This window comes from Salvelinus sp. IW2-2015, linkage group LG3, assembly GCF_002910315.2.
Source record: "Salvelinus sp. IW2-2015 linkage group LG3, ASM291031v2, whole genome shotgun sequence".
NCBI classification, from domain to species: Eukaryota; Metazoa; Chordata; class Actinopteri; order Salmoniformes; family Salmonidae; genus Salvelinus; species Salvelinus sp. IW2-2015.
The window spans coordinates 25,620,963-25,645,389 of NC_036840.1; the positions used below are offsets into that span (position 1 = coordinate 25,620,963).

General features: G+C 40.9%; 1 protein-coding gene across 1 annotated transcript in view; it reads right to left on the minus strand.

Moving 5' to 3' along the window:
- Positions 1-11,772: 11,772 nt before the first annotated feature.
- LOC139029501 (uncharacterized) overlaps positions 11,773-24,427 on the minus strand; it is a 140,943-nt gene continuing 128,288 nt past the window's right edge. Inside the window, exons 4-6 of the mRNA XM_070449589.1 lie at positions 13,102-13,221; positions 11,980-12,012; positions 11,773-11,885 (exon numbers count right to left, since the gene is read on the minus strand). Coding sequence (XP_070305690.1) covers positions 11,773-11,885; positions 11,980-12,012; positions 13,102-13,221 — 266 coding nt within the window. The remainder of the gene's footprint in view (positions 11,886-11,979; positions 12,013-13,101; positions 13,222-24,427) is intronic.

Below are 24,427 nucleotides of genomic sequence, written 5' to 3' on the forward strand. Positions count from 1 at the left end.
CTCGAGAATTGAACCCTGTGGCACCCACATAGAGACTTCCAGAGGTCCGGACAACAGGCCCTCCGATTTGACAGAGTGAACTCTATTTGAGAAGTAGTCGGTGAACCAGGCGAGGCAGTCATTTGAGAAACCAAGGCTAGAAACCAAGAATATGATGATTGACAGAGACGAAAGCCTTGGCCAGGTTGATGAAGACGGCTGCACAGTACTGTCTTTTATCGATGGCGGTTATGATATCATTTAGGACCTTGAGCGTGGCTGAGGTCCACCATGACCATCTCGGAAACCAGATTGCATGGAGAAGGTACGGTGGGATTCGAAATGGTCGGTGATCTGTTTGTTAACTTGGCTTTCGAAGATTTAACAGTAGCGTCTGACTGTAAGATTTGACAGAAGCCTGACAGTAGGCCTACATACCTCACATAGATATATACTGTATATGATTTACAATAAATGCTCTCTTTGTGTGCAATACAGCGTCTGTTCACCCACTTACCTACAATACAGGAAGGGTGTGATTTGAAGTCTCAAACACCAATCAAGTTACTACATCACATTACGGCATCAGTCCATTTGGACTAAGGTCAGGTCAGGGGTCAAAGGTCAGGTCAAAATGACCCCGATATCTATCTGTACGGTGATTTTGCATCTCCGTTGTAAGTACTATATGGACAGTAACATACATACATGGACTAGCAAGTATAGCGGCTATTTCCATTCACTTCAATTACCATTTTACTTAGATTTTACTTAAACTAATGGCATGACTTAACTTCTTAGTGCTAGGGGTCAGATTCATTTTTTATTTTTTTTTATAACGTGCCCAACGTAAACGGACATTTTCTCTGGCCCAGATCGTAGAATATGCATATAATTTACAGATTAGGATAGAAAACACTCCAAAGTTTCCAAAACGGTCAAAATATTGTCTGTGAGTATAACAATACTTATTCTGCAAGCGAAACCCTGAGAAAATGTAACCCGGAAATGATATTTTTAAGAAGAAAACTGTGTTTCCTGGCCCGTCTAACCATTTAAAGGGGTATCAACCAGATTCCTTTTCCAATGGCTTCCTCAGGCTGTGATCAGGCTTTAGACATAGTTTCAGGCTTTTATTTTGAAAAATGAGCGACATTTTTCAAAAGTAGTCAAGTGTCCTCTGAATATTTTCTGCGCGCGACAGAGGGGCTCACCATTTTCCGTTTCTCTCTTAAAGAATAAGTTATGGTCCGGGTGAAATATTATCGATTATGTTTGTTAAAAACAACCTGATGATTGATTATAAAAAACATTTGACATGTTTCTACGACCATTACGGATACTTTTTGGAATTTGTCGAACGGAACACGGCTTTTGTTTTCTCAACATAATGCGCAACCCAAATGGCATTCTTTTGTGATAAAAGTAATATTTATCGAACAAAAAGAAGATTTGTTGTGTAACTGGGAGTCTCGTGAGTGGAAACATCCGAAGATTATCAAAGGTAAGCGATTAATTTTATTGCTTTTCTTACTTTCGTGACCATGCTAATTTGGGGCTAGCTGTTGTAGCATTGAAAGCTACACTCACAAAAGCTTGGATTTCTTTCGCTGTAAAATATATTTTCAAAACCTGACACGATAGGTGGATTAGCAACAAGCTAAACTGTGTTTTGGTATATTTCACTTGTGATTGCATGATTATAAATATTTTTTGTAATATTTATGCATTTGGCGCCCTGCAATTCTAGCGGTTGTTTAGGAAAGTGATCCCGTAAAAGGGATCCGTAGCGCAGAGAAGTTAACTGTAGTCGTTACCTACATTAAGACAGATAGATAGATGTACTGTATGCATTAATTAGTCAAATGTGAGCCCTTTAACTCTGAATGATTCACACCATTAGCAGATATTTCCTTCTTCAACTATGTACTCTGTCCTGTTTGTTCTGGATGTTGCTATGCATTCCATTGTATCAGCCTTTGAAGACAGCTATAGTCCCCATAGAGGGTTCTCGGACCCTTGAATGCTCCTCCACATTAAAGAAAGTAGAAGTAAACATTAAAGTATGTTGTTGTTGTAAAAATATGTTAATAGTGTATACAAGAAATACCATATTTTGAGTACTAGATGTTTTGTTACGTTATAATGCATAGATCTGCAGTTTGGTGATGCGTTATCATAGTGGATAGTCAAACATCTAAGAAGAGGAGGGATGTAGTGTATTAGCGACACCTAGTGGTGCAATACCAGCGGAGCACTAGGAGACACTAGAGGAACGGAGGGGGGCGATGCTTGGGAAGACGAGAAATAAGGTCAATGAATCCCGTGAGTCTGAGTCAAGTTGATACATTACAGGTCCAAAGTAGCACCGATCCACAGCAGCACATCACAATGTCGTCTTGCTTTGTAGAATATATATTTAGGTGAAATATCCCTTCTTTCATCAATACACTAAAAGCCCATTGCTAGAACATGTGATAGAACAAGATTACTGGTGAAACGGCATTCAATTGTCACGTTGTCCCCAACTTTGCAGCTAGGAATGGAGCAGGCTGAGAAATCTCAGATGATTTGGTCACATCTGAAACGAAATCAGGTATTTCCATTGAGAAAAAGACAGAATACCAAACACTTATTATTGAACCCAGATTGAAAGTATACTTTCTTAGGAAATATGTCACTTACAGGAGTTGCAGAGAAGAAGAAAGACCAAGAGCTCAACCATCTTGTCCTCTCCTCTAGATTTTCTGGAGCAGGAGTGATTTGTTAAGTGCATCCTGTGCTAAGTCTCAGAATCACACATCTTATGTCTGATTGGTTAGATCTAGATGGCATCTGATTGATCTGTCAGATTTGTTAAGCTGAACACCCGATTGGCTGCCCAGTAGGTCTTTTGTGGAACAGGAACAGTCTTTCTATGAAGTTTGAATCAGTGTCACTTTGCAAGAATGGATACAAGAAAATACAACCTGAAAATATGATGTTTGGTCACCCATGTTGTCAGTCTCATGTCTTCCCTTTGACTTTACAATTCTCATTTTTTTTTAACAGTTTAATATATCTAAACGTAACATATAACACGTGATTAAAATACACTGGGGAGTAATAACAAACTCATAATGGAAGCAGTGATTTTTGATCAGCAACATTTATTCAGTTATGAGGCAATTTGTATATTTAAGACATTAGAGAAACAATGAAAGCCTACTCATCGAAGTTGCTTTTATGGGTTACAAGTACATATATTTCCTATTTTATTTAGTTATTAGTTACGTACTAAAATCTTTTTTTTTTTTACCAGTCGTCGAAAGGCCTTCAAAGTTATCTCTAATGTATATGGATGTGGTTTGCGTTCAATGTGGTGAGGTTCTTCCCATGTCTCACTCCTGCTGAAGGTACCTGACCTCAGAGTACTCTGCATCCTCTCTGCTGGTCTGGGCTCTCTCTCTTCTGGAGGAGGGGMTTTTCTTGKTGGTGAAACTCACAGCTGCATAGTTTACCACGTCACTGTCTTGGTTCTGTGTGAGAGAGGTGGAGCCATAACAAGACATTATACTGGTCACATCTACTAGATAAACCCTTTTGAGATGGAGAAAAAAGTGATACAACAAAGAGTTTACCTGACCGACTGGTGACCTATCAGTCGCATCTTCAAATTAAAAACAAGATGAAAAACACATTACATATACAAGCTATCTCGGTCAGGGGTGAAAGTAGATCGAATTTCTTACCAGTACGGGACACCCAAGCGCGCACAATTTCTATTTATAGCCAAGGTGTAATTATAGAATTACATATAGAATCCCTATTCATTTAATGTATGATCTCTATGTGCCTAGAAGCCTTGGCCTAGTAAAAGATTTGTCATATCACTTTTAACGTTTTGACATGTAGGGGTGTGATCAGTCTACAGTGGTCCCTGCAGCTTATGCTCAAGCCTTTGTGATTAGAACACTTATTTTGAACGTCCAGTTACGATTGACGCAACAGTCAGCGTTTGAGCTGGCCACACTGTTTTTATACTGAAACATTTTGCACAAACACAGTCTTTACAACTTTATGTCCTCAATGTGAGTAGTTCATTATAATTAGAAATTGACAAGTTGAAACAGCCTATAGATAATTAGCAGGCAGCGTGCCTTGGTTTGGGGCGCGTCTTCCTTTTTCCCAACGCAGTTATGCCAAAACCACGCCCCGTTATTCAGAGGGACATTCACCTACGCTCCTATTGGCTAGCTAGCATTATCTCACTCACAGGCAATCAGCGCAGAGACAGTGACCTTCCAAGGTAAGGATGGAAAGTGTAACAATTAGCTGCCTACCGTAATGCAGGCCTATTATTATCATGTTTGGTAACATTTGCCCATGTACTTACTTTCAGAGCTTCAATGAGTTGTAAAAATGTCTCAGAGAACTCTGCTGAATTCCCTCAATTGAAGGTCAGCTAAGTTAACCTAGGCTACTGAACGTTACTAGCTCGGTATTTGAAGTTGTTTTATCATTAGTAGTCTATTATCAGGTAAAAGCATATGTTTGTTATTCATCATTTCTCAAATATTTTTTAGCTTATCATTCAGTCGAAAATGCTATGTTACAGCCATTGAATCTGTCTTTGAGCGATAAGGGACGTTAATGGCTAGCTCGGTTCAATCTTGAAATACAAGGGCAAATGTAGTTAATCAGTGACTGAAATTTCGCGCTAAGTGATTTTCACTTCCGGACTTGAAGACTTGGAGAGTGCTCAAAGCTTGTAGAATGCTGCTCTGAATAACAGAACGTGGTTTTGCCTTAACATCGTTGGGGAAAAGAAAGACGCGTTTGGGGCAGCGAGTGTTAACTGTCCTGTTGTGTAACAATCACATTTGGAACAGTGAGGGCATTCTGACATCACATGCATAAAAAACTCACGCTGGGGCACCCATTAGACATATTTGGAACTCACGCATGAAAAGGTTAACATTTATTACCTTTTAATGTGGCATAAACACAACCAGTCATGATGTTTTCATCTGATTGTCAAACAATCACTTCAAAAAGACATGCCTCTAGGCTACTGTCAGGTCTACTCCTGCTCCCCCTCTCCTGCGTTTGACGTCACCGGTTTACTAACCACCGGTCCTGGCAACCATTATTACTCACACCTGGCATCAATCATTACACGCTCCTACTCCTCATGATGAGGCACACCTGGACTCCATTTTCTCACTCATTACCTCCCTTATATCTGGCACTAACTTAGGTGTAACGCTCATCGTTGGAATGAGAAGAGGAGGACCAATGCGCAGCGTGGTAAGTGTCCATATTGATAATTTATTATCATGAACACAAAACAAAATAACGAGAACGAAACGAAACAGTCCTGAACGGTGAATACAAAAAAACACTGAACAGAAAATAATCACCCACAAAACACAATGAAAAACAGGCTACCTTAATATGGCTCCCAATCAGAGACAACGACTGACACCTGCCTCTGATTGAGAACCATACTAGGCCAAACACATAGAAACAGACAATCTAGACATACAACATAGAATGCCCACCCACATCACACCCTGACCAAACAAAACATAGAAACATACAAAGCAATCTATGGTCAGGGCGTGACATTAGGTTTATTCCCCAGGCATTATTGATGTTGTTTCATGTCCATGCGCTACCCTTGTTTCTTGAATTGGTCCATGTTTTGTTTTTTATTACTAAACTCACCACCTGCACTTACTTCCCAACTCACAACATCTACATTACAGAATATTGCCAAATGGAAGCAGCAGGAAATCAGGACATCTCCCAGACGGTCAATGAACAGGGATACCTACTACTTCGTCAACACCACGACCAGCTGGCGCGACTGGGGAAGGCTGTGGAAGAGGTCCTTTGCAGTCTTCAACGTCTCAGAGGATACTCTGCCACTAGACGACCCAGCGAGCCTGCACACCAGTCCATTCAGCAGTCCGCTCAGGTCAGCGATGCCCGTTTGTCCCTCCCGGATAAATATGATGGAACCCCATCTAAATGCGGTGGCTTCCTACCCCAGTGCACCCTCTATTTTGCACGCCAGATGGGAGCCCCCACCACTGAGAGGTCCACGGTTATTGACTCTGCTGACTGGACAGGCGTTGGAGTGGGCTATGGCCGTCTGGGAGAGAGGAGAGGAGGAGCTGGATTCGTATGAGGGGTTCATGGCTCTGTTCAGAGGTATCTTCCATCATCCGCTGGAGGGCAGAGAGGGAGGTGAGCGCCTATTCCAACTACAGCAGGATGACCAGACCACTGCCGAGTACGAGCTCACCCTCCGGACTCTAGCAGCAAACAGCGGATGGAATGAGCCGGTGCTCCGTATGCTATTCAGAAGAGGACAGCGCGAGGAAGTCCAGACAGTACTGGCATGTCGTGACGACCACCTCTCCTTGGACACACTCATCGCGGTGGCCATCCGTCTGGATAACCTACATTGGGCGCGTCGGTGCCCTCATCGCTTCTCTCCCTTCCTCAGTGACCACTCTGTATCAGAGCCTGAACCTACGGAGGTAGGGGTCACAGGCCTCCTCGCGGCTGAACGATGGAGACGGAAACAGCTGGGGCTCTGTCCCTATTGTGGTCAAGGAGGGCATCAGCTCCAGCAGTGTCCGGTACGTCCCAACTCTGGATCCACGAGAGCAGAGGGACAGTCACGTGATCTTTCMCCTCCTAACGCAGGTGTGAGTATCCCATCTTCCAAATTTTCTGCCAAACCCTTTTTAGTGTCGATCACACTAGCTGGCTGTCCATCATGTACTGTTTCTACAGCGCTAGTGGATTCTGGTGCCGGTCAGCCTCACTTCCRGGTACCGGCCTCAGTSCAACAGGCAGGTGGAGAGGATGAACCAGGAGCCGGGGAGGACAGGCAGGGGAAGTGGGCCTGATTCCTTCCATGGGAAGAATACGCCCAGAATGCATTACGTCACTCCTCCACCAGGCTTACCCCCTTCCAGTGTGTTCTGGGTTATTAGCCAGCCCTGGCTCCATGGACTCCGAGCCAGACCGAAGCCCCTGCAGTGGACGAATKGAGTGATGCTCATGTGAGGCTCCAGCGTGCCGTCCGTCGCCAGAAGGAGCAGGCGCAGCTCCACCGCGGGGAGGCGCCCGTGTTCCATCCTGGTGATCGTCTCTGGCTCTCCACCAGGAACCTCCCACTCCTCCTGCCCTGTAAGAAGCTGAGTCCCCGGTTTGTGGGGCCATTCAAGGTTCTCCGGAGTTTCAATGAGGTTATGTATAGATTACAGCTCCCACTGGCTACCGTATCTCACCCTCCTTTCATGTCTCCCTGGTCCCCTGGCTGAGGCTGTCCCCCACGACACCCCTCCGCAATCCCTTGGACGCTGAGGGAGRTCCCGCCTATGCTGTCAGATCCTTCCTGGATTCCCGATGTTGTGTGGGTCGGCTCCATAACCTGGTGGACTGGGAGGGGTACGGTCCTGAGGAGCGGTGTTAGGTTCCGGTGGAGGGCATTCTGTATCCTAACATCATCTGTGATATCCACCTTCCCCGTACTGACCGTCCCGCTCCTCACCCTCGGGGCCGTCCCCTTGAATCGCTCATCATCAAATTCATTGTAGAATAGCACATCATTCAGGTATTTAGCAATTTTGTACCATACCATATACTGGAGTTAATGTTTTCCCTGGTCATGTGGCACTCAGTAGCCACGTTGCCWACAAGCTCTGCTTTCTGRAAAGAAGCAGGCTGAACAATGATTTGTGTTTGAGATGGACCGGATTTAAAATAATAAATGGACCATGTTGACAACACATGCACCAAATATAGTAAGAACATGTAATGTATGTTTAACAGTTATAAGATTAGTAAATTGAGCTASATGTTACTTACAAGCTTTCCRGATGAAAAGAAAGATGAAGAGTTTGTTCATCTTGCTTGTTCCTTCAAGTGACGAGATTGACCTGTGTGAAATGCAGTCTCTCTACAGAACAGAAAGTAAACTTGCATTAGCTTTCATTGGTTGATCTCTGGTATCGTCTGATCTGGATGTTCAGATTTGATTGGCTGGCCAGTAGGTCACGAATGCAACAAACGCTGTCCATTCATGTTTTTGTACAGCTTGAACATGTGCTGCACAACTTTATCATATTGGAAGTTTGAATATGTCAATTTGTAGTTGTATTTTTAAACTGAATGTGACTACTGTGTTTTTATCCTTTATTAGACCTAAATACAGCTCATACTGTCTACAATACTATGAACTACAGCCGTCCACCTGAGGGCTTGTCCACCTGAATGTATAAGACATAACCACAAGCATCAATGTATCACTTTACTTAATCTGTTGTTCTTGCCATTGTGGTCCATGGGAGTCATACAGTAGTTGTGACCTTGTTGGCCACATGTTATGACTGTCATCCTGTAGGGCTTATAACACAAAGAAACATCTACAGAAAACATTATAATAGTCTTTGCTTAACCAGAAATATCTCATATACAATTTATTTTCCAATGTATAGAAGGATATAAGCCCTCCCATGATATAAATATGAGGAGGCTCCTTCTTCTTGGCCCTGATTTTGATAATACTTTACATCACACTTAAAACTGTCATGTGTGTGTGGCAAAGTACTTCAGATGTTTAGGTTAAATTACCCAATAGATAGTTCATTATGTTTTTTCACAGATTTCAGTTTACTATGAATAAATAACAAACTGCCGTATGAAAATAGTGGTCTACCGTTGCATAGATGGTCAACTTGAAGAGCCAGTAGATTGTGACACACCTGAGACAGTCTGCAGAGAACCACACAGAGACAGAGAGAGAGAGAGAGACATAGAGAAAAAAAGAGCAATAGAAATACATACAGTACCAGTCAAAAGTTTGGACACAGCTACTCATTTAAGGGTTTTCTTTATTTTTACTATTTTCTACGTTGTAGAATAATAGTGAAGACATCAAAACTATGAAATAACACATATGGAATCATGTAGTTACCAAAAAAGTGTTAAACAAATCAAAATACTGTATATTARCTAATAAGAATTGAGATATCTGAAAGAGCCATGTGAGGAATTAGAATTATTGTATTTATCCCAAGGGCACAACAGCCACTGGCTGCAAAAGACATGGATTGTTTTAGGGGGCATTACGACCACACAAAGGGGATGCTGCTGGGAAATTCGAGCCATTGTCAAGTGCTTGTCAAATTGTGAATGAGAGACTGATGAAGTGTGTGCAGCCTGTGTAAAAAAAAACTAAGCAGAGCTCATGCCTTTCATGTGACTTTTTTCAAATCATCATTAGAGTCGCATCATGCAGCCTTAGAATGTATAAAAAATCTAAACATATAGCCAAATGTTTATATCACAACTAATGTTGCATAAATAACTCTAAATTAAGCATACAGGAGGACCTGTTTCTTTGTTAAGCGCTCAACACAGAATAACCGCATGTGCACACTCCGTCAAATTGTTTGGAGAAAATATCCTTTATTTTATTCAGCTATGTTCAWTTGTATTCTTCATACTATAAAATAATATAAAATAATGCCATCAGAATTCTAAGCAAATCTTGTCTGCTAAAGGAACTAGTGTAGCCCACAGCCATATGGCATAGCCAGATCAGGGCCTAACATAAGGACAACTCAGAGTATGCTTTGCTGTTCCTCTGAAAAATACAACAYTTTCTTCATATCATGTTTCTTTAGACCTGTCTAAAATAAATAATGGATTTATTGAGATGGTGTAGGCTATATTAAATGGATTTAATAGATTTAAAAAATATACTGTAGATGTTCGAATGGTCTGCATCAGTGGCTTGTAGGCTATGCTTGGAACCAGGAGATGCTAAATGTGTTTATGTTAATTAACGGCAAGTACAATGAGACCGGCAGTTATTTGCTTGACAATCTCCGGCTGACAAAATGTCATGACCGCCACAGCCTTACCTCAGAGTACCTCTAAATAGGTTAAATGTGTATGTGAGGGGGTGTATGTGGCATGCAATGAACAGGTCTATATCTTAAAGAGAAAACAAACATATTCCTACCCTACTAGAGAATGAGGCATAACAATAGCCTGCCCTCCTTCTCTAGTGGTGGCTGTTGTGCAACTTTCGCTATGAGTAGTTCTGTTGCAAGAGACCTAAATCATTTACCGTATCATGGTGTGGTACTAGACTTCACATAATTAAGTAAACATTGACCTAAACATTTGGGTTGAGGGGCCCTTGTTGCACTAAGTGTCTGTTTCACGCTAAGGGGTGTGAACTATACAGATCCATAAGGGACAATGTAGAGAGCAGTGTGCAAGTCAGTATAAAACAATATAAAATGATTTTGACCGGGTAGATGCAGGAAGAAGTGGAAATATCAGACACAGTGTGATCATCTTTGAAATTGTCATCCTTCTCACAACCTGTCTTGAGTGGAAAAAGTCCACCTATGTAAACAACACTTCAACAATGGAGTTACAGATGATTGGTCAAACTGGAGGCGTCATTCTTGTTGTCATTCTTGCATCTATCACCACACAGTCACTTCACCTCACTAAAAAACATCTATGGAAAAAGACATGACAATAACAGTACAATAGTCTTGTTTTAGTGATTCCTCATTCAGGATTTACACTCAATTGTATATATGGATAGAGTGCCCTCCCATGATATTGTTCTTCAGTAGGTCAATGGTTCTAGTGGCCTAACATCATCACACTTATAATCAAGGTCGGTGTTTGATTGACAATACCGATCTCTACGTCAAATGACCTGATAAATAGCTTATTGTGTTTTTTCGCATGGTTCAGTCGACAATACATAGGTAATCTGCCTCAAAATAATAGTTGGTTTACTGTTGTTAAAATGTCCAACTTGAAGAGCAAGTAGTATAGCATACAATATGAGAGTGCTAAGAGTTCTGAGACATTCGGCTGAAAACCACACAGAGAGAGAGAGAGAGAGAGAGAGAGAGAGTGTAGAAGGTCCTGTGTGTACAAGGCCAGCAGGCCCTAACTAATCATGGAGAAATCGTAATCTTGTGTTCAGCACAGACCTCTGAGTACATGTAAATAGGTTGCTGTATATGTGAGGGGGTGTCAGTGGCATGAGAAGAGAAAAAACTGTTCAACACTTAAAGATGCCTGAGTATGGCCTAAATAAATACATTTGTCAGGATTGTTGTTACGTGCTTTATTCATCTTATGACAAGCAAGTCCATTTCAAATGAGTTTGGTAGAGAAGCAATGTTCATTAGTAGCAACAGTTACAGTAATTAAGCTAATACAGTTGATAAAGCTAGTGTCACGACTTCCGCCGAAGTCGGCTCCTCTCCTTGTTCGGGCGGCGTTCGGCGGATGACGTCACCGGCCTTCTAGCTATCGCCGCTCCACTTTTCATTGTTCCATGTGTTTTGTCTTGTTTCCCCGCACACCTGGTTTACATTCCCTAATCACACTACATATATATTCCCTCTGTTCCCCCCCATGTCTTTGTGTGGAATTGTTTTTGTTACGTGTTTTGTGTGACGCGCCAGGCTGTTTTTTCTCCGGGTACCATGTTCAACCCGTAGTATGTTTAATTGTTTAAAAAAAAATCATCTTTGTGACTTTGTTGCGCTTTTCACTTTTGCTTTTGGCTGGAGGTTTGTTTGACGCAGTTGCGTCCATCTGTTGTTTGCTTCTGCCAAATAAAGTGTGCGCCTGATCACAACACTCTGCTCTCCTGCACCTGACTTCTACACCAGTAGCGCACAACTTGACAGCTAGAGCTAATAAATACCTATTTAATAAGGCTGGTTAATCTATCCACTTTTACTGTCATATTCCAGAGTACCCTGTCTCTTCCTCCATGTTGCTTCTCTGTCTTCTACACCTGTTCTTCTTGTTTCTCAGATTCAGAGCTACGTAATGGAGATGGTCTGCATCTTGGGCTTGTGAAGAACAATGAGAAAATGGGGGAAATATGACTATATGTTACTATAAAATGTAACAATTATCACACATATAAAATATAAGGACTTCTACTTACCCCTGCATCCGTACAAGACACTGCTGGACCTGTTGTCAGAGAGACGGATCCTGGAAATACATTTCTACAGAAACATCTGTAGATGGTGATATAAGGCTAGGCGTCCCGCTAGCGGGACACCTGTCGACAACATCCGGTGAAATTGGAGGGCGCGCAATTCAAATAAATAATCGTAATTTTAAACATTTATGAACATAGAAGTATCTTATATCGATTAAAAGCTTAAATTCTTATTAATCTAACTGCGTTGTCGGATTTACAAAAGGCTTTACAGCGAAAGCATACCATGCGATTGTTTGAGGATGGCGCCACACATCAACATATTTTTTCAACCAGCACAGGCTTCATAAAATCCCAAATAGCGATTAAATAATCACTTACTTTTTGAAAATCTTCCTCTGTTTGAAATCCAAAGGGTCCCAGCTACAACATGAATGGTCGTTTTGTTAGATAAAATCCTTCTTTATATCCCAAAAAGTCAGTTTAGTTGGCGCCATCGATTTCAGTAATCCACTCGTTCAATATGCAGACAAAGGAATCCAAAAGGTTACCGCTAAACTTTGTTCAAACAAGTCAAACTAGGTTTCTATTTAATCCTCCGGTACCCTAAAATGTAAATAAACTATAATATTTCATACGGAAAGAAGTATGTTCAATAGAAAAGTAAAATTAGCAAGTGTGCATCCATTAGCAAGTTTCGCGCCCACAAACTGATTTCCAAAACTCAAAATTCTTCCTCGTTTTGGAAGAAACAAGCCTGAAACCTTGAACAAAGACTGTTGACATCTATTGTAAGCCATAGGAATTGCAATCTGGGATCTGGAATTGCATAGGACCCATAGCTTTCCATTATAAGAGCCTGGGATCTCAAATAAATAAATATTCCGGTTGGTTTTTCTTTGGATTTTCTCCTGCCATATCAATTGTGCTATAGTCTCATACATTATTTTAAGATTTCTAAAAACCAACCGCTACCAATTATATGCATTTCCTGGCTTCTGGGCCTGAGTAACATGCAGTTTACTTTGGGTACGTCAGTCAGGCGGAAATTCTGAAAAAAGGACCCTAGCACTAACAAGTTTTTAAAGAAGAGCAACTTCTAAAAGGGAGTCACTTACCTCTGCACTGCAGACACTTTCTCTGGTTCATATTGTACATGATGCAAGCACGAACAATGATCAGGATGAGAGAGAGAGCCAATGCTACTCCCAGGCAGTACACAAAGAGAAAAAAATTTTGTGTGAAAAATAAATATGGTTATATAAGTATAGTAACTACTTGTACGCTTGCACGTTTTCTTATGTGATCTAAAGATACAGTTTGACCAGAGCATGTGAGTGGAGTTGAGCAGTTGGAAATCCCACTCATTGCTCATGGAGCCTTGCTCAAGCACCTCTCCAGTGCTCCATGTTCTTTCCAACCGCTCCGCTAAAAACCGCTCCATGCTCACAGGGAAAAAAACTGCCGCTCCAAATTCGCTCCATTCATTAAAATCACAATTTAACCAAACCCCATCTATTTTTGTGACTACCTGGACCTCCAATTTGGTTTTGAAGTATTGAAACCAAACCATATGGATTTGAATGAAAAGTATTGAATAAACATGAAAAGGTGAACGTACAGTAAGAAGCACACATCAATCAATCAATCAAATGTAATTATAAAGCCCTTTTCCATCAGCAGATGTCACAAAGTGCTATACAGAAACCCAGCCTAAAACCCCAAACAGCAAGCAATGCAGATGTAGAAGCACGGTGGCTAGGAACCTAGGAAGAAACCTAGAGAGGAAACAGGCTCTGAGGGGTGACCAGTCCTCTTCTGGCTGTGCCGGGTGGAGATTATAAGAATACATGGCATTTAAGGCCATATATACTATCAAGATGTTCAAACGTTCATAGATGACCAGCAGGGTCAAATAATAATCACAGTGGTTGTAGAGGGTGCAACAGGTCAGTACCTAAGGATTAAATGTCAGTTGGCTTTTCATAGTCGAGAATTCAGAGGTCGAGACAGCAGGTGAGGTAGAGAGAGAGTCGAAAACAGGCCAGGCAGTCCTGATGCCTGATCCTAGAACTCAGGTCCTTCGGGACGGGAGGGAGAGAGGGACAGAGAGAGAATTAGAGGGAGCATACTTACACCAGATACTTTGTAGGAGTCCCACCATCCAGCATCCATTCCACACCTCTAACCACATCAGTCCTCCATTCCTGTACGGACTCCTCCACCACCAGCTGGTTCTCTGTCCGTGGCCTTAACACCTGTGTCCTGCTGGGCCTCTGTTCATGATCTCCAAACCTGTGCCCTGCTGGGCCTCTGTTCATGATCTCCACACCTGTGACCAGCTGGGTCTCTGTTCATGATCTCCACACCTGTGCCCAGCTGGGCCTCTGTTCATGATCTCATAAAACTGGGCCCGGCTGGGTCTCTGTCCGTGCCCGACATCTATGCTCGACTGACACTCAGTCAGCCCCGTCCTCTGCTCCTTACAGGCTGGGCATTCTGATGGAGCAGGCGATGAGTCACTCTCCATTTTCAGTTAATTATATATAATTGTAATTATTTGTGTTCAATTGTTTGTCCCTCTGTGGTGTCAAAAGTATTTTCCCCTTAAAACCTGTTGGGGACCAGGGGGTGCTATTTTCACTTTTGGGGAAAATCGTATGATTTTTAAACGGCCTCGTACTCAATTCTTGCTCGTACAATATGCATATTATTATTACTATTGGATAGAAAACAGTCTCTAGTTTCTAAAAACGTTTGAATTATTTCTCTAAGTGAAACAGAACTCCTTTTACAGACCATTTCCTAACCGGAAGTGAGATTTCCAAAAGCGAACTCTCTCTTCAGGAGCTTGTCTATAAAAGGGCATGTCACTTATGACTGTAGAAACACGTCATACGCCTTCGCCTGGGTGTCATGCGGAAGTGAGAGAAAAAATCAGTTGATTATCTTGACCAGGGACTGAACACAACGTCTTGGACTGAGACGTGCGCACTTTTATTTATTTCCTGGGCGCGAAGTCGGACCTGTACTCGGCTCATTGAAGAACCTTTTTAAAGGTGAATATGATCTCTGGCTTCGATTTTCTTTGATACATGTCACAATATCATCTTAAAGTATGTTTTTTCAATATAGTTTAATTATATTATTGAAATTTATTCTGGACTTTAGACGTGATGCGACGCAAGAATTGGTTCAAGAATGAGAGGCTAGCAATGCTAGCTAATGGTGCTTGCTAATTCTGAGGGAAATCGTTCGTTATGGATCCAAATAAAGTCGGTTCTGAACAAAGGACCCCTTGGAGAACATTCTGATGGAAGATCCACAAAGATAAGGACCCAATTTGGGATGCTTTTTCATATATATCTGTCGAACTGTGCTATGCTACCGTTTGACTAGAAGCAATGCTGCTGTGTGCTAGCTATTGTAGTAAGCTAATATAACGATATATTGTGTTTTCGCTGTAAAACACTTCAAAAATCGAAAATTGGCTCTGTTCACAAGATCTTATTCTTCATTAGCTATCCACCATATATTGTTCTGAAATGTTTATGATGTGTAATTAGTAGTTGACGTTGGTGTCTGTATTTTCTCTGGCTACTGCCGTGCGATTTCTGACTGTAGCTGTGATGGTGGCTATGATGTAGCAGTAATGTAAAACTGATTTATAGCTAAAATATGCACATTTTTCGAACAAAACATAGATTTATTGTGTAACATGTTATAGGACTGTCATCTGAGGGAGTTTTTTCTAGGTTATTTAGTTGGTTCTAGGTTGGTTCTAGGTTAGTTAGGTTAAGCTACTTGCATGCTACCGTTGCTCTTTGAAAAACTGTCTGTCTGTCTTTTGTATTTGGTGGTGAACTAACATAAATATATGTGGTGTTTTCGCTGTAAACACTTCAACAATCGGAAAAATATTGTCTGTATTCACAAGATCTGTTGTCTTTCATTAGCTATCCACCATATATTTGTCTGAAATGTTTTATGATGTGTAATTAGGTAGTTGGTGTCTGTATTTACTCTGGCTACTCCCGTGCGATTTCTGACTGTAGCTATGATGGTAGCAGTATGTAAAACTGAATTTATAGCCTAAAATATGCAATTTTTTTGAACAAAACATAGATTTATTGTGTAACATGTTATAGGACTGTCATCTGAGGTAGTTTTTTCTAGGTTATTTAGGTTGGTTCTAGGTTAGTTAGGTTGGCTTGTGCATGCTACCTGCAGCCTACTTGTGCTGTGAAAAATGTCTGTCTGTCTTTTTTTATTTGGTGGTGACCTAACATAAATATATGTGGTGTTTTCTCTGTAAAACATTTAAAAAATCGGACATGTTGGATGGATTGACAAGATGTTTATCTTTCAAATGCTGTATTGGACTTGTTAATGTGTGAAAGTTAAATATTTCMMAAAAAAAWTTTGAATTTGCCGCTCTGCCTTTTCAATGGAATGTGGGAGGAGTGCCGCTAGCRGCACCCCTGGCCTAAACAGGTTAATTCAAAAGCCCTTAGCTGAATTCTCTAATTACATTTTGATCAATTAATGTCAGTCTTTGAATGCTCCATTGTATAAACTATTTAATTTTCCAGCTTGCGTGCTTTGTGCACTGATTTCAAACAATTAGAGTATATTTGTCATTCTCACGTCCTTCTCCAATTCAGTGTCTTCAATTACTTCCTTGATATACAATCAAAACAATTTTGCCAACATTAGGTTTTCAATGTGAACTTGATATTACAAAAATAATGGAATTTTCGTCGAACGGAACGAGGCTTTGGTTTTCTGAACATAACGCGCAACCCAAATGGCATTTTTTTGTTATAAAAGTAATATTTATCGAACAAAAAGAACATTTGTTGTGTAACTGGGAGTCTCGTGAGTGCAAACATCCAAAGATTATCAAAAGTAAGCGATTAATTTTATTGCTTTTCTGACTTTCGTGACCAAGCTAACCAAGCTAATATATAAGGCTAACTGTTCTAGCATTGATTGATACACTCACAAAAGCTTAGATTGCTTTCGTTGCAAAGCATATTTTCAAAATCTGACACGATAGGTGGATTAACAACAAGCTAAGCTGTGTTTTGGTGTATTTCACTTGTGATTGCATGATTATAAATATTTTTTGTAATATTTTTGATATGAAATGTTTGGGAATTTTCTTCTGCCTTTCAGGACCGGAACGAGGCTGTAGTTTTCTGAACACAACGCGCAACCCAAATGGCGTTTTTTTGTTCTAAAAGTAATATTTATCGAACAAAAATAACATTTATTGTGTAACTGGGAGTCTCGTGAGTGCAAACATCCGAAGATTATCAAAGGTAAGCGATTCATTTTATTGCTTTTCTGACTTTCTGTAAAGCATATTTTCAAAATCTGACACGATAGGTGGATTAACAACAAGCTAAGCTGTGTTTTGGTATATTTCACTTGTGATTGCATGATAAAAAATATTTTTGGTAATATTTTGCACCCTGCAATTCAGCGGTTGTTTAGGAAAATGATCCCGTAAAAGGGATCCGTAGCGCAGAGAAGTTAACTTCTTGCAACTATAGGGGGTGCTGTTCCGCATTAGCATATTTGKGTCTCCAAATTAAACTGCCTCGTGCTAAATTCTTGATCGTACAATATGCATATTATTGTTATTATTGGATAGAAAACACCTCTAGTTTCTATAGAAGTTGGAATTTTGTCTCTGAGTGGTACAGAACAATTTCTACAGCACTTTTCATGACAGGGTTCAGATTTCAGAAATTTTACCCCTGATCTGGCGTCTGTTTTTACAGGCGACAGTGAATGCTATGAAGAAAACCGACACTGCCTACGTTCTCCTCTGGGTGTCTGTACGTCATCACGTTTTGAATGGAAATCTATTGCACAATCCCAGCCATTAAAAACCCACAAAATGTTTAGGACCGCCCTTTCTCGTCGTGCGCCTGAAGCGTGAAGGCCATCGGACTTGCCTCGTCCAAATCGTTGTCTAACCAGCAATTTTCTCCGGTCATGTTTCAGAGTCGTTATACGTTGTTAAAAACATCATAATGTAAGTTAATTTGAACCGTTTTATAGCAATTTATATCCGTTTATGCGATTTTTGAGGAATTTCTTGTTGTGCACTCTAAGTTTGGACACGTTTTTGGGGTCCCGTTCGATCGTTAGGGATATTTCGAAGGACAGAGGACATCTATTCGACCAAAAGACGTTTATAACATAGAAAGGATACATTGCCCAAGAATCTGATGGAAGAACAGCTCAAAGTAAGCAATATTTAATATGATTAAATCGTTTCGTTTCTGTCGAAATATTTTAAACGCCATATTTCGCCATTTTGTTTGGATAGCTTCACTTGGCCAACCCTGTATTGAAAAGTAAGGATAATTAAAAAAGTAAATCAGCGGTTGCATTAAGAACTAATTTGTCTTTCGATTGCTGTCAACCCCGTATTTTTTTAGTCAAGTATATGATTAGCTTTCAATTAAACTAGATCACTCTGATAGATGACGTCAGACATATTGAGGCTTGTCCTAGTATTTTTATTGTGTAACCACGGTTTTTGTATGGCTAAATATGCACCTTTTCGAACAAACTGGATATGTATATTTGTAAAATGATGTTACAGGAGTGTCATCGGGAAGAATTCTGAGAAGGTTAGTGAAAAAATTAATATATTTTGGCGGTGATTACGTTATAGCGCTCCTTTGCCTGGAATCGATGCTCTGTAACGGTTTGCACATGTGGTATGCTAAACTTATCGTTTATTGTTTTTCGCTGAAAACGCTTAAGAATCTGACATATGGTCTTGAAATCACAAGAACTGGGTCTTTCCATTGCTTGCTTTGGTCTATTTTTTATTTTTGGCGGGGGGGGACGGGCCGGGACCACAAAATAAATATGGTTCTTTTTCATCAGTTGTTTTTCACCTGGCGGGGCGGCCAGTATCGGGGCGGGCGGGAAGGGGGGTGTTGGGAAACGTCCCCAATGTTTTGGGGGGGGGGGGGGATTTTTTTCCCCCCCCCCCCCCCCCCCCCCCCCCCCCCCATGAAAAAAACCCCCAAACCCCGGTGTTTTTTGGGTGCGGGGGGGGGGGGCCCCCCCCCCCCCTTTTTTTTTTTGTCCCTTAACCCTGCCTAAAAGTGTTTAGCAAAAAATTTTCCTGTACATAAAAGCGGTCCCCGCCGGAGATTTTTTTTTTTGGGGGGGTGCATTCTCGGCCGCCCCCACCATCGCCAACACCACAATTTTTGGGGGGGGGGGGGTTCCCCCCGGGGGGGGGGGGGTTTTTGTTTTTGGGCCCACCGGACAAAACTTTTTTTGTAACTTGGGATTCTAACCTGAAATATGCACTTTTTTTTTCTAACAAAAACTATCCTATACCATGAATATGTTATCAGACTGTCATCTGAAGAGGTTTTTCTTGGTTAGTGGATATCAAATCTTAGTTGAGCCGAATTGGTGATAGCACTGAAGAGTAAGAAAACTGATGGGAGTTAGAATAGTGGTGTATTTGCTAACGTGTTTAACTAATAGATTTACATATTTTGTTCCCTTGTAAAAATTTTAAAAATCTGAAAGGTGGCTGTATTCACAAGATCTGTATCTTTCATCTGGTGTCTTGGACTTGTGATTTAATGATATTTAGATGCTACTATCTACTTGTGAAGCTATGCTAGCTATGCTAATCAGTGTGTGGGGGGATGGGGGGTGCTCCCGGACCCGGGGTAGAGGCTCGTTAGAGGTTAAGTTGGAGTCATTAAAACTTGTTTTTAAACCACTCCACAAAATTCTTGTTAACAAACTATTGTTTTGGCAAGTCGGTTAGGACATCAACTTTGAGCACGACACAAGTAATTTTTCCAACTATTTCACTTATAATTCACTGTATCACAATTGCAGTGGGTCAGAAATTTACACACACTGAGATGATTGTGCCTTTAAACAGCTTGGAAAATTCCAGAAAATGTTGTCATGGCTTTAAAAGCTTCTGTTAGGCTAATTGACATACTTTGATTCAATTGGAGGTGTACGTGTGGATGTATTTCAAGGCCTACCTTCAAACTCAGTGCCTCTTTGCTTGACATCATGGGAAAATCAAAAGAAATCAGCCAAGACCTCAGAAAAAACATTGTAGACCTCCACAAGTCTGGTTCATCCTTGGGAGCAATTTCCAAACGCCTGTAGGTACCACGCTCATCTGTACAAACAATAGTATGCAAGTATAAGCACCATGGGACCACGCACCCGTGATACCGCTCAGGAAACAGACGCATTCTGTCTCCTAGAGATTAACATACTTTGTTGCGAAAAGTGCAAATCAATCCCAGAACAACAACAAAGGACCCTGTGAAGATGCTGGAGGAAACAGGTACAAAATAATCTATATCCACAGTAAAACAATGTCTATATTGACATAACCTGAAAGGCCGCTCAGCAAGGAAGAAGCCACTGCTCCAAAACTGCCATAAAAAAGCCAGACTACAGTTTGCAGCTGCACATGGGGACAAAGATCGTACTTTTTGGAGAAATGTCCTCTGGTCTGATTAAACAAAAATATAACTGTTTGGCCATAATGACCATTGTTATGTTTGGAGGAAAAAGGGGGAGGCTAGCAAGCTGAAGAACACCATCCCAACCCTGACGCACGGGAGAGGCATCATCATGTTGTGGGGGTACTTTGCTGCAGGAGGGACTGGTGCACTTCACAAAATAGATGGCATAATAAGGAAGGAAAATTATGTGGATATATTGAAGCAACATATCAAGACGTCAGTCAGGAAGTTAAAACTTGATCGCAAATGGGTCTTCCAAATGGACAATGACCCCAAGCATGCTTCCAAAGTTGTGGCAAAATGGCCCTGACATCAATCCTATAGAACATGTTTGGGCAGAACTGAAAAGGCGTGTGCGAGCAAGGAGGCCTACAAACCTGACTCGTTACCAGTACCTTGTTCATAAAGGAAGAGTTGACAAAACTATTGAGACACTCAATCTTTATTCACACTTTGTCCTCTTGTTGAATGCTTTAGGATCGGAAATCTGACAAGAGAGAGAGAGAGAGAGAGAGAGAGAGAGAGAGAGAGAGAGAGAGAGAGAGAGAGCATAAGGGACATTTAATCCCCCAGTGTTTGTCTATGAGAGACCCGGTGATGTTAACCTCAATAGGTCTCACATTACACTGAGCTGCTCCTTCCTTTCACTCATACCACAAGAAGTGATGCGTACCCTCACTGGCCCCTCCTCTACCTCAGACCCAAATCATATTCTCCTTATAAGGTGCTTCTCACAATAGGGGTATGTGATCAGTGCAATGCCAAGACAGGAAGGGGTGAATAACATCATGAGAAAGGCCATTTTGATTTATCTCTTTATCTCTTTCTATGTGATCAGTATTATGCAATTGTCTACTGCTGGGCACACCCTTTAAACAAAAAAATACCAAATCACTAACACACACAACAGAGATCTAAGTTAAGAGAGGCCAAAAGAGGCAACTGATCCTCTGCGGCCATTAAACAGTTGTGTTTTTACTTCTAACTCTCTAAGCACACCCTGTACCACTGAGCTGTGTGGCCTAGAGAGCTAGAGTGGCCCTGAGGTACAACTAACAAACACTACAGAGATATTTACTGATTTACATTTCAATACATGTAATTTATCTACAGAGATACAATATAGCAAGATTTAAACTTGTTATGAAAGATATGGCAAATCAATATATTCAAAGATATGGCCAACCAATTTTCCTCCTCTTCCATCCTCCTCCACGTTGTCATCTTGTAGCAGCATACACTACATGGGTGTCCAGCTCTTTCTCTCTTCTCCTCTCCATCTTCCTCTTCTTGGAGGTGAAATTCAGAGCGGCATAATTCAATCCATCTGGATCTTGGATCTGTGGATTTGCAAACATCATGAAATAGGCTACGGTTGTAATTTTCACCATTTCGGAATTGCTTATATTTCAGTATTTAATCATACAGTATTTACCTGATCATTTTGTAGTTGTCTTTGAGAATCAGGTTCTGAATATAACATAAAAGAGAGACGAGAGAACAGATTAACGGATCATTCTATTCTAGTGTACACACTGACTCTTCAGTGTACAGTACGTCATGGGAAAAACATCTAAATTAAAGGTGTAGTTCACAGGCCACATATAATCATGAAATGATATGCTCCTACYTGTGTTTTGTCTTTTTGCATCTTGTATGATCTTGAGGACCAAGATGASGATGACTATCAGGAGGACAGCAGTCACAACACCCAGGATCTCAACCAGGGGAAAGGGGTACATGATGGGTTCATCATCCTCTCCTACAATACCGATTGTTCCATTACACTACCACCCATCACAAACAGTGGGAAGAGGTTCATTGATCTATCATACTCTTATCAACAACAAAAAAAATTAGAATCAGAAGTATAAAAACTATACCCATTTAATCTAACAATTATTAGCTCATATTGAAGATATGGGTTAAAATTGATGTTTGAAATTATTTTCACCATACAATAACAGACTAAACATACCTTCACAACATTTCTCTGGCTCTTTGTCAGACTCCTTGTAACCTTGTGGATGAATAGGACAGTTGAATATTCCTACTTCATAAAGTTGATTGAAAGTTAACTTGTAGTAGTCACAGATGAGAAATGATTGAAAAGATTACCTGGAACCATCAGGAAAGTCATGTTGGTGAAGATGAAGTATTTATCGTACATTCCACAGCAGTACAGACCAGAATCAGCTACATCCACSTCTGTGATTTTGAGGAAGGTTATTCTATTGCTGATGAACATTTCCATATGGCTGGRCTGAAAACCATTGTGATGCTTGACATACGGCTGAGAGCTGTACATCGACGCGATGCACAGAGGCTCTGAGACGCTGACTTGTTTGAACCAAGCAACGTGTCCTGGATCTTTAAGGACATAAGTGCACTCCAGGGTGACATTATCCCCAGGATGGACCACCATTGATGGTGGCGGAGAGAACAAGATGACAGGGGTCAAACCTGAAGGAGAGAAAAGAGATTTAGAAACATAACTTTCTGTGTAATTCTTATGGAATGTATATCTGGTGTGATTGAATAAAAAGCTATTGTTCACACACACAATCTTTTGCACACTAGACACAGTCACAACTATTTGACAGACGAAATCTATTCAAATCTGAAATGAAGATAAAGTATCTTACAGAAGCCGTAGACGACCAGAGCTGGTACATATATTCGTGCCATTCTGTGTGTACATCTACACTGCCAGACCATTAAGGAAGGACTGAATCTTCAAATATGAGAGATGAAAGTAACTTGTAATTATGGGCGGTACATAGTGTGACAACCATATAGCTGCATACACCACAGATTGATAACAAGCCACGGGTTTTCCACTCTTGCATTTGGTTTGAGAGAGAGAATGCAGAGATATTTTAGTTGTAGACTGTCGTATATCATTATCATAGAGGTTCCCAGAATATAGAATTGTAAATACTCAGAATTTATCAAATGTATTGCAGTAGACCAGTTGGTCACACATAGTGTCCATTTTAAAGTAATAATCTTTGGGGAAAAAAGTTTGGATGAAAGCAAATATTTCAAATCTGAATCTGTTTTCTCAATGATAATGCTCAGCATGGTTAGATTGCATACTTACACTACCTGTCAAAAGTTTTAGAACATCTACTCATTCAAGGGTTTTTCTTTATTTTTACTATTTTCTACATTGTAGAATAAGAGTGACGACATCAAAACTATTAAATAACACATATGGAATCATAGAGTAATCCAAAAAATGTTAAACATCAAAATCTATTTTATATTTGAGATTCTTCAAATAGCCACCCTTTGCCTTGATGACAGCTTTGCACACTCTTGACATTCTCTCAACCAGCTTCACCTGATTTTTTCCCCCAACAGCCTTGAAGGTGTTCCCACATATGCTGAGCAGTTGTTGGCTGCTTTTCCTTCACTCTGCGGTCCGACTCATCCCAAACCATCTCAATTTGGTTGAGGTCGGGTGATTGGGGAGGCCAGGTCAAATGATGCAGCACTCCATCACTCTCCTTCTTGGTCAACTAGCCCTTACACAGCATGAAGGTGTGTTGAGTTATTGTCCTGTTGAAAAACAAATTATAGTGCCACTAAGCCCAAACCAGATGGGATGGCGTATTGCTGCAGAATTATGTGGTAGCCATGCTGGTTAAGTGTGCMTTGAATTCTAAATAAATCACAGACAGCATCATCAGATATCAGTCTGTCTCTGTGGATGGTTTGTCCTCCTGTTTTAGGACCACTATTGTTTTCACTATATATTTTACCTCTTGGTGATGTCATTCGGAAACATAATGTTAACTTTCGCTGCTATGCGGATGACACACAGCTGTACATTTCAATGAAACATGGTGAAGCCCGAAAATTGCCCTCGCTGGAAGCCTGTGTTTCAGAC